Source organism: Copadichromis virginalis, linkage group LG7, assembly GCF_057382275.1.
Source record: "Copadichromis virginalis isolate Kocher_CV1m ecotype Utaka linkage group LG7, C_Virginalis_male_GT1.1, whole genome shotgun sequence".
NCBI classification, from domain to species: domain Eukaryota; kingdom Metazoa; phylum Chordata; class Actinopteri; order Cichliformes; family Cichlidae; genus Copadichromis; species Copadichromis virginalis.
The window spans coordinates 69,232,771-69,242,976 of NC_140624.1; the positions used below are offsets into that span (position 1 = coordinate 69,232,771).

General features: G+C 46.7%; 1 protein-coding gene across 4 annotated transcripts; it reads left to right on the top strand.

Moving 5' to 3' along the window:
- Window positions 1–30: 30 nt before the first annotated feature.
- On the top strand, window positions 31–8,743 carry ciao2a (cytosolic iron-sulfur assembly component 2A). Of its 4 annotated transcripts, XR_014921628.1 has the most exons (6): window positions 44–293; window positions 1,776–1,940; window positions 4,258–4,307; window positions 7,124–7,169; window positions 7,761–7,938; window positions 8,040–8,103. XR_014921628.1 is itself a non-coding variant. In XM_085464976.1 (5 exons), the coding sequence occupies exons 1-5, from the start codon at window positions 170–172 to the stop codon at window positions 8,138–8,140; spliced, it is 486 nt and encodes a 161-aa protein (XP_085321102.1). In that variant the 5' UTR covers window positions 58–169; the 3' UTR covers window positions 8,141–8,743. The 4 variants fall into 4 exon arrangements, 3 of the variants coding, with proteins under 3 accessions (XP_085321101.1, XP_085321103.1, XP_085321102.1); XM_085464976.1 differs by lacking the exon at window positions 7,761–7,938 and having other exon boundaries at window positions 58–293; window positions 8,040–8,743; XM_085464975.1 differs by lacking the exons at window positions 7,124–7,169; window positions 7,761–7,938; window positions 8,040–8,103 and adding an exon at window positions 4,616–4,945 and having other exon boundaries at window positions 31–293.
- Window positions 8,744–10,206: the final 1,463 nt, after the last annotated feature.

Consider the following 10,206-nt stretch of genomic DNA (forward strand, 5'->3'; position numbering starts at 1 on the left):
GATCTGTATACAGTTTAGCAGTTAGCGCTCATGCTAACTGTAGCTGCTTGGTTCCATTGTCGCAGATAGAGATCTGCTGAAGGCGCGCTGCTGTACGCTAACGGCTGTCATTAGCTTTCCTGCCAAAGTCACCGCGAAAGGTCCCGTTTATTATGGCGTTTTCTAAAACATGGAAGCAGTGTTGAGCCTCGTGTCGTTAACTGTCACGAAGGTTTTACAGTTCTCCGGACTGACGGACAACTGGAATGCCCCGAGGGCCAAAAAGATGGAGGAGAAAGCGTTAGAAGTGTACGGTACGTTCAGCCGCTAATGGAGGCTAATGGAGGCTCTGGTCTCATAAACAAGGCTCTACTGCACTGTCAGCTAACCTGTCTACGTACTGTAAGTCTGTAAACCCACGGCCAGGATACTGACAATAAATACCAACGACTGTAAATAATGTTAAACACATGCAGTCAGTGATGACTACCGCCACACTGTAAGAAAAACTATCTGAGTAAGAGTTTTCTGTCAGCTTTGCTCGCGGATGATTAAATCACGCGCCGAAGTGTCGACCGTGTAATGAGCTTTAGCAGGTGTTATAGATTAGTAGTAAAAACGTAAACTGTTGAAGATTAAGTTAAATGTGAGATTATTGAACTGGAGTTTGGTGCGACGAAAGAAAAGATTTGTCTGGTTAAACATGTGGAAAAGGTTAGAGAATTAAAACTTACGCTCAACATTTGACCTATTTTTAACTGTCCTCAGTAAAACTACATGAAGTTTCCATCCACTCGTCACAGGCTTGAACCTCACAGTCATTTTGGGCTTTTAATGATTTCTTTGAGCGGTTCTTCTTCCAGCATGGACAGTTTTAAAAAACTTAAAAACAGGATCTGGGTGCTCAAGTCTGAATTGATTTTGATGTTTACGTGCACATGCTGAAAGCTTGTGATAAATGATGTTGGAGGTTCTACAATGTCTTTAAACTTGGCCGAGGCCTGTTAGCTTCTCATTAGTGATCATGGTTAATTACGACTGACAGATTCTCTCTGCAGCATAAAAAGGATTTGTTTGACAGCATTCACTGGATTGACCAATACTGGGAACAATGGGAAAGTCCAGCCATCTCAGTGAAGATCTGAAAAGCAGAACTGCAGATTTACACAAGTTGGGAAAGTCTCTCTGAGCCGTTTCTGAGCAAGGATCCAAGATCACACAAGTACAAGTTACTCAGATCTGTCCCCACTGAGGTCTGGGAGACACCCAGACTGTCCCCCTCAGCTCAAATGAGCAGCTAGCCGAGTGAAACGGGGACACAGTCAGGAGTTCCAACAGGACAACGATCCCAAACACACAGCAGAACTGGTTTTGGATAAAGCAGGCTAACACTGGGCTTAGCATTGAGCGTTTCAAACCCCTGAAAATTTGTGGACCAGTTTAAATGAACTCGACTGATTCAGCAAAGGAGAGCAGTCAAATATCAGCCAGACGTGCCAGAAGCTGGTTGATGGATACAAAAGCATGTGGTTGAGGTGCATCTTGCTAAGAGGCATTTAACCTGACATTCGTGGGGGTGTATGTATATATCTGAGCCTGACAGCCTTGAGACTCACTTCCTTCACAGTCACCTTCCTACAGGTCTGCTCTGCAGCAGGAAAAACTCAGAATTTCTTGGACTCTTCGTATCGTTCTCAGTTTGTTTCAGCGGATCCTCAAACACGAGGCTTTGCCTGTTTTCTCACTTTAATCTCGCCGTCATGTGACTCACGTTTTCTTTTTCTGCCCTCCATCAGATGTGATCAAATCGATCCGTGACCCAGAGAAGCCCAACACCCTGGAGGAGCTGGAGGTGGTGACGGAGAAGTGCGTGGAGGTGCAGGAGCTCGGAGAAGACGAGTACCTCATCATCATCAGGTTCTCCCCCACCGTCCCCCACTGCTCCCTGGCTACGCTGATCGGTGAGTCGATGATTGAACCAGTCTGAGTTATTTCAGCTCCTGTTAGGAGGACAACTCAAAATATTCCAGATAATCTATTTCTAAGGTTTATGGAAAATCTTTGCAGGAGACGCTTACAGGAGGAACCGCATTTGAAAAACGAATCTTAGCTTCAACAAAAAGAAACCAGAGTGAAAGATCAACATGAGCCTAAAGACAAGACTGAACACTCAAAAATGAAATCGAGCTAAAAACAATCAGGAACTAAAAAGTTCAAACAACCACCAGTCACACAAGAGTCTGTGATCCACCCGAGAAGCTGTTAGTTGGGATGCTGTGTGCAGTGTAAGTAACACTGCAAACCTCATAAACTCCTGTTTTATCTCCTGGAGCACAGAGACATGTGTCCAGTGTTTAAACTGAGAAAATGAACCACTATGATAAAACAATGAGCTCATTTTGAATCTGATGGCAGGAACGTGTTTCTCACTGCGTCCGCTCGTCTTTTACATCAGTGCATAAATGTCTGAGCCAAAGAGAGCAGCTGCTCGACGTAGTTTTGTGCAGATTGTGAACCTCTGCTCGTCTTTCCTTCTCACACTCTTTTTATTCCCAGACATGTTACTGACCTGCTGCCAGTGACCCGATTACCTCGGCCGAGGTGACCCGCTCTGTGTTTGGTGTCATTCTGTCTGTGGACGCGTAGCTGGATACACTGTGTCAGGGCTTCAGGTAGAGCAGGGTCAGGTTAGTTTCCATGATTCTTACAGGTGTGTTGTCAGCATATAGAAAGTACTGTCTACAGATTTCAAAGTATGTAAGTGTCGTCAGGTTAGTCAGAAATACACTGCAGTATAATATTATATAATACTACTTAGTCCTGCATACAGTTTGTGTAATCAGAGTAAACCTCTGTCACACTTATCTGCAAACTTGTTAAAGTAGATTTAATAAGAGCAAAGAAAACAAATGAACATGTAGAAAACAGCCTCGTGCTCAGAGAGCGAGCTGCCCCGCTGCTTCTCCTTCTTACAAAATGTTCCTCTCTTCCATGGAGAACAGTAAAAGTCTCAGTTTAAACATTTGTCTTTTCTCTCTTCTGTTGGGAATAAAACATGAATATTTATGAGAGCTGCACATCACTGAATTCTTGTGCAACGGGGTCGTAACCACCTGATTTATTTTAATTAGAAGTTTGTTTCCCTTTTAATCACAGTCCAGTCTCTCCATCACCTCTGTAAGGCCGCCGTGCTGGCAGCCACAGAGCTCGTACTTATTATTCTGGACGTCCTCACAGCGGCGGCGCTGCAGTGACAGAGTCCGCCCGAGGACGCTCTTGATGTGATGAGCAGCAGGAAATAACCAGCGCCTCGCTTTTAGCTCAAAGCGATCTCTGGAGTGTGTGTGTGTGTGTGTGTGTGTGTGTGTGTGTGTGTGTGTGTGTGTGTGTGTGTGTGTGTGTGTGTAAAAGCAAATAAAGTTTTAACCAGACAGCGCTGCTGCATCATGGAGAGCCTTTTAACACAGCTGTGGGGGTCCAGGATGTTTTATCGGCCCGCTCCAGCTCCTTTTCCTATTTCTATCAAACTGTCGGAGCGACAGAGTGAATCTACTTCAAGACAGACTATATAAAACCTGATATATGCTGTGGCAGCTGAAGACATCACTGTGGGACTATGATTAATTTAGCAGCTAATGGCAGAAGTTGGTTCTTTTTGAATGGGAGGCTGCTCTCACGATGTGTTTATTGTTGTTAAATGTTGTCACTGTTGTGCTTCAGTTTGTAAACCTTTTCTTAAACGGCATGTTTAGATATTCTTTTGTTCTCCTCCCCGGCCTGTTGAATGGTGGGGGGGCCGTAATGTTTAACTACAGGCACAACTACAGATTTCCTTATCTTGTGAAGGATGTTCAGCCCCGGCCATTTAGGGGCTTTAACAGTGATCAGACAACAGACAAGAGGATGCAAAGGGGTCTGCATGGGATCCTACAGCCATGTTGGCCCTCCCCTATGCTTGTATATGGTGAACCATTAAAGTTAAGCTGTATACAGGTGTGGGGAGATGACCTTTGGATAACCAGGAAATGTGGTTAAACAGCTGTAAGCATATATTGTGTGGCAGGAAGTCATGTATACAGAGACACACACAGACACATTCATTCATACATGCATGCTCACACACACACAGTGCCTTAGTTTTTATGGCACGTGCTTCTTCTCATGTTTGATGTTCCTGTTTGCTGTTTTCCTCATCAGTAAACTCTGACACACACTCGTCTAATCTGCTGCTAACGTTGCTCTTCGTCAGTGTCTGATGGGCTTCTTCTGTGTCTGCAGGCCTGTGCTTACAAGTCAAGCTCCAGCGATGTTTGCCGTTTAAACACAAGGTGAGTTTCAGCGTGACATAAGCCGCTGCACCCAAACCACAGATGACACATTTTCACCCCGGATTTGAACCTTTGTGTTTAGCAATTGGCATCACCTTTTCCCCCGCCCACTTTCTACTTTTGGTCAGGGTTTAGGCGGAGCTCGTCGTGGTCTAGGTTAAAATGCGCACCCGCTTCTCAGTGATGCCACAACAAAGTGGTCAGCTGACCTCTGCCAAATGACACCTTTGCTTTCAGCCATTTTCTGTATAGAGCAACTAGCAATATAATTATAGAAGTTTCACCCGGTGCTGTTTTTGTGTGCGTAGACGTTTGAACTGCCTTCCAAACTCAGACGTGACAAAACAAATCGAACAGAGAACAAAAGGAAGCGGAGGAGTCGAAGCTTCCTGGACAGACACAGCTGTTCTGTCATTAACACATCAATGAGCGGCACTCGGAGAAACGGAGGCAGGAATACCGCTGTCGACGAACCCTCCGCTGGCCTTGGCAGCCCGTTAGCGGTTTATTCATGAGCTCGTTGGAGAGGTTTCAGCATCAGAGATCGAGGAGTTCTTGGACTGCTATCAGACAGACCGGAGAGGGTGCAGGCAGGTGGAGAGCTGCAAGCTTCATCATTAAAGCTGCTTTACAAACGAGTCGAGTAGCCTCTTAATTAGAGGAGTGATTTTAATCAGCAGTGCTGGACAAAGCAGCTTCACACTGGCAGAAAAAGTTATCAGGGTAATGAAAAGTTTGTTTAATGGAGCCTGATTTCTGCAGGAAGCTCTCACTGACTGTTTGCATAGCAGTTAATCCAAACCACACAGGAACATTAAAAATACAGTGAGTGATTATTTAAGGTTATTTGCTACAAAAACTCATATTTGTATTATTGGTATTTAATCCTCTCTTCCTGATTCTCATGAAAAATAAACTCACCTTCTGTTAAACGTATAATTAATAGGTAACACATGAAAAGTGCATAAACATGCTCATTTATTCCTGATGTTGTCCTAATTACTTTTTACCAGCAGATTAGACAAGCCTGACGAGCACTGGTTAAACAACAACAACAACAGCTGGTTATAAGCTAACACTTTTCATGTCTGTTCTTCTCATTAACAGTTTGATTTTATTCTCACATCATGTGAGAGTTCATTTACTTAGTGTTCGAGTCCGAGAAAGTTGCATCCACTTCAAAAAAAAGTTTCACTAATGTTGCCTAACAGAGACTGACGATGCCCGACAGAGGCTAACAGAGGCTAGCAGTGCCCGACAGTGGCTAACAGAGGCTAGCAGTGCCCGACGGTGCCCGACAGAGGCTAACAGTGGCTAGCAGTGCTCGACAGTGGCTGACGGTGCCCGACAGTGGCTAGCAGTGCCCGACAGTGGCTAACAGAGGCTAGCAGTGCCCGACGGTGCCCGACAGAGGCTAACAGTGGCTAGCAGTGCTCGACAGTGGCTGACGGTGCCCGACAGTGGCTAACAGAGGCTAGCAGTGCCCGACAGTGGCTAACAGAGGCTAGCAGTGCCCGACAGAGGCTAACAGTGGCTAGCAGTGCTCGACAGTGGCTGACGGTGCCCGACAGAGGCTAACAGAGGCTAGCGGTGCCCGACAGAGGCTAGCGGTGCCCGACAGAGGCTAGCGGTGCCCGACAGAGGCTAGCGGTGCCCGACAGAGGCTGACAGAGGCTAGCGGTGCCCGACAGAGGCTGACAGAGGCTAGCGGTGCCCGACAGAGGCTGACAGAGGCTAGCAGTGCCCGACAGTGGCTGACGGTTCCCGACAGTGGCTGACGGTTCCCGACAGAGGCTAACAGAGGCTAGCAGTGCCCGACAGTGGCTAGCAGTGCCCGACAGAGGCTAACAGAGGCTAGCAGTGCCCGACAGAGGCTGACGGCGCCCGACAGAGGCTGACGGTTCCCGACAGAGGCTAACAGAGGCTAGCAGTGCCCGACAGTGGCTAGCAGTGCCCGACAGAGGCTAACAGAGGCTAGCAGTGCCCGACAGAGGCTGACGGCGCCCGACAGAGGCTGACGGCGCCCGACAGAGGCTAACAGAGGCTGACGGCGCCCGACAGAGGCTGACGGCGCCCGACAGAGGCTGACGGCGCCCGACAGAGGCTGACGGCGCCCGACAGAGGCTGACGGCGCCCGACAGAGGCTGACGGCGCCCGACAGAGGCTGACAGAGGCTGACGGCGCCCGACAATGGCTGACGGTGCCCGACAGAGGCTAGCAGTGCCCTATAGAGGCTAAAAGAGTTTTTAGATGTGTCCTTGATCCATCACAGCTGATTTAAATGGCTAAATGACCTCCTCAACATGTCCTGAAGTTCTCCAGAGGCCTGGTAATGAAGTCATGTGATTCAGGTGTGTTGACCCAGGGTGAGATCTAAAACCTGCAGGACACCGGCCCCAGATGTTCTCTTGGACAAAGCTCTGTTAGTTTCCAGCGTTGTCTTCCTGCCACATGATAGCGTTTCTCTGCCCATTGGGGACCAAGTACTATCACTGAAACCAGTCATCTGAGAGCGGTCTTAGTCATCGAGAGTTCACGCTGTGCACCGTCAGATTTCAGTTTTATCACACTCTGAGCAGCGTTCACGTTTCAAAGTTGAGTTTTAAACGATGAATGGCGTCTGTTGTTCTCTGAGCCGCAGAAATCCTGCTTTATTTCTGCTCTCCGAGTTTCTAATCCTAAACCACCTTCCTCTGTGTTTCTCGCTTTTATGTAGAGCCGGGCTTTCAAATCCTCTGTTAACTGAATAAAAGCTGGATAAATGATTCTGAAACAAGCAGCCCGTTAACAACGCTTCTTTTTCTTTGCCTTCTCAGTTGGAAATTTACATTTCGGAAGGAACACACTCTACTGAAGAAGATAGTAAGTCTGCCTCATTTATTTTTGAAAGGCATTTTCATGGATTGTGTGGAACTAGACGTATTCAGCAAAGACAGCAGGGGTTCAGAAGGATCTGAGCTTTTAGAAACTACAGATTGTCTTTTACCTGAATCTGCTGTTAGAAGCCAAGACGTTCATGGTATTTACTTTACACGTCTGACTTTGCTCCTAACCCTGTCCTACTGTTTTAGTCACATGCTACCCCGGCTCTGCACAGGTTCCTATGGTTACTATTATTTTGACCGTCTTTAGGTTTAATTTACACAAAACTTAAGAACTATGGGATTAAAGTGCTCAACGTGTAAAGGTATTAGCATGTAGACGGTGCAAGATAAAAAAATAATATCAAGAGATTATCTGTACTGACAAGTTACATGAACGACTTTTAAAAAATGGAGCAAACTGACAAAATACAGCAACAGGTGAGAGTGAAGAGCTAAAAATCCCCACAGAGCAATAAAGTGCAGAGACAAGAGGCTAAAATGCTGCATGAACATTACAGCACAGACATGAGCAAGTGGTTCAGAGCACATGGTGTCATTAACCATTAAAACCCTGAATCTGAAACCACAGCACTGATCCCACTGACGCTGATACCTGATCCAGCTCTGAGTTACTCAGAAATGTGGTGAAATCTTTACAAAGACTCAGATAAACCCGAGCTGGGAGCAACAGCAGAGGTCCTAGAATGGAGCCCTGAGGAACACCCCTCACCGAGATGATATGTTGGAGCTAAGCAGCGCTCTCTGAGGTTATTCCAGCTCAAACATTACAGGAGGGGGCGGCACGTGTGCGGGTTTCCGGTGTGGTCCAGTTGTCAGAACGTTTGTGTCGTCTCTGTTTTTGTCTCAGTTAACAAACAGATCAACGATAAGGAGCGAGTGGCGGCCGCCATGGAGAACCCCAACCTGAGAGAGATCGTGGAGCAGTGTGTCACCGAGCCGGACGACTGACTGCTTGGACCGTGTGTGTGTGTGTGTGTGTGTGTGTGTGTGTGTGTCTCCATAGTGCCTGAAAATTACACTCAGAGGACTGCTGAACGCTCGCCTAAAGGCGGAGCCTCGTGTTGGCTCGCCGGACCGTGTCGGGGGGATTTGGGGATTTTTGTTTTGGAGGCTCCTCACGGGGAACTCTGAGCCATAAAGAGTCAGAGGCTGAAGTCAAACAGCACGTGTGTGTGTTCACTTTCTCATCATTCCCTGCTGGAGGGACTCTCCCTGAGCGGCAGCGTTTCCTCGCTGTCGTCTGCTAAAGGCGACGCAAGATGCTGCAGGCGGAAGTGGGTGGGGCAAACAGAGACTGTCCTACTTCCATGTCATCGTGCAGACTGGGTCGTTCTGTGGAGAATCAGAATCTGTGGCTTTACCTCCTTTTATATACAAGAAGAGAGACGCACAGATGTTTCCAGCTTCTCTTGTAATGGTTGTTTTTTGGCGCCTGTCCTTTTCTAAATGCACTTATCGAGATTTATCTGAGGGGGTCGTTATTTTTAATGAGTAAGGTGTAAAAATCTATATTACTAAATAACCAGGTAATAAAATTAGATTAAAAGTGGACCTGTTTTCCTCGTTTTGTTCTTGTTTCCTGTCATAAATCTTCCGTTCCTTCATATTAACTTGATCAAAGTTTGTAATAATGAGCTCAGTGTATGTACAGTCATCCCTGTGAGTGTGGGTCAGGCTGCACTCACTCATTTTATCAGGCTTTTCTATTCCTGGAACTTTGTGATGTCACAGAGAACGGTGGAGCAGCCAGAACTGAAAGATCTCCCATGTACAGGAGTATTTTTTAATAGCAGACATTTTTTTTTTTTCCAAGTTCATGTTGATAAACATCTCAGTCGTCAATATTCTCTCAAGTGCTGCCGAGAGCACACTGCGGGTGTCGATATCATCCCAACCAATCAGTCCGTCAGAAACAAACAAGAACGCGGCCCACATGATGTCCAAACGCAGAGATGAAGGTTTACTTTCAGAGTTGCAAGACTAAATTTCCTGGTTTGGGAAAATCTTCACCTTCACAGGAGTTTCTCAAAGACCGCGCAGAGGCTCAGTGTGAGCTAAGTGATTATTTTGAACTGCATATCATGCAAAGCTGCTAGTGAAGCACGGAGCAGATGAATCGTTTCATTTACGACTGCAAAGCTACAGCTGAGAGCCGCCGTTACAGACAGGAAGTGCTGGACAACAGCGAGGCTCTAAAGTCTGCTCGTAGGATCGATTCGACCAATAGCGACATCTGAGCCCGACTCCTGTACTAAATATCTCTCCCTTATACTGGGCACTGATCCAGCTGCTGTCGGGTACTAATGAGACAACAGCTTTTTCTTTTTTACTGCGTAATAATAATAAAAGTAATTGTGCTGAAAAACCTCCACCGGCAGCTAAAATCACTGAAAACGCTCCAGAAACTTCTCAAAATTACCCTCAAACTGTAACTACAACTCTGGCCACCAGGGGGTGACATGTCGCCAGCAAACTGTTGCAATCTTTCCATCTTCTACTTCAGTTTCCTCAACAGATTTGATCCCAGAAAAAGGGTGTTCTTAATAACCTGTTTAATAAAGGTTGCACTGGCTCGCTGCACCAGGTTGTGGTACGAATGATGTTACATGAAAGTACAGCCCAGCTGAAGTTCATCCTCAGACAGGTCCACACCTGTCGAAGCTTCAATAAAACCAGATAAATGCACAACTCTTTGTTTCAAACTTGAGCGCCTCCCCTCAGGTGGACCTGCGTGTGAAAACTGTGTTTTTTCCACTGCAATGATGTTGCATCAGCTGCTGGGGGCGCTGTTGGTCTTGGGTGAAGATCCTGAGAGGATGTAAAATGATAATTATACAGCTGTGTTATTTGAGGACCTCAGATCTGAACAATCAGGGCCGACTGGTCGACGTTTTCATCGCGGCTTTATCCGCTGATGCTCGTTAAGAAGCAGCCCTTTTGACATCAGAGTGAGCGTGTGGGTTTGTGAGGTCCTCAGGCTGCTCAGGCTCGTTGTTTGGCTGCAGACGGCACTT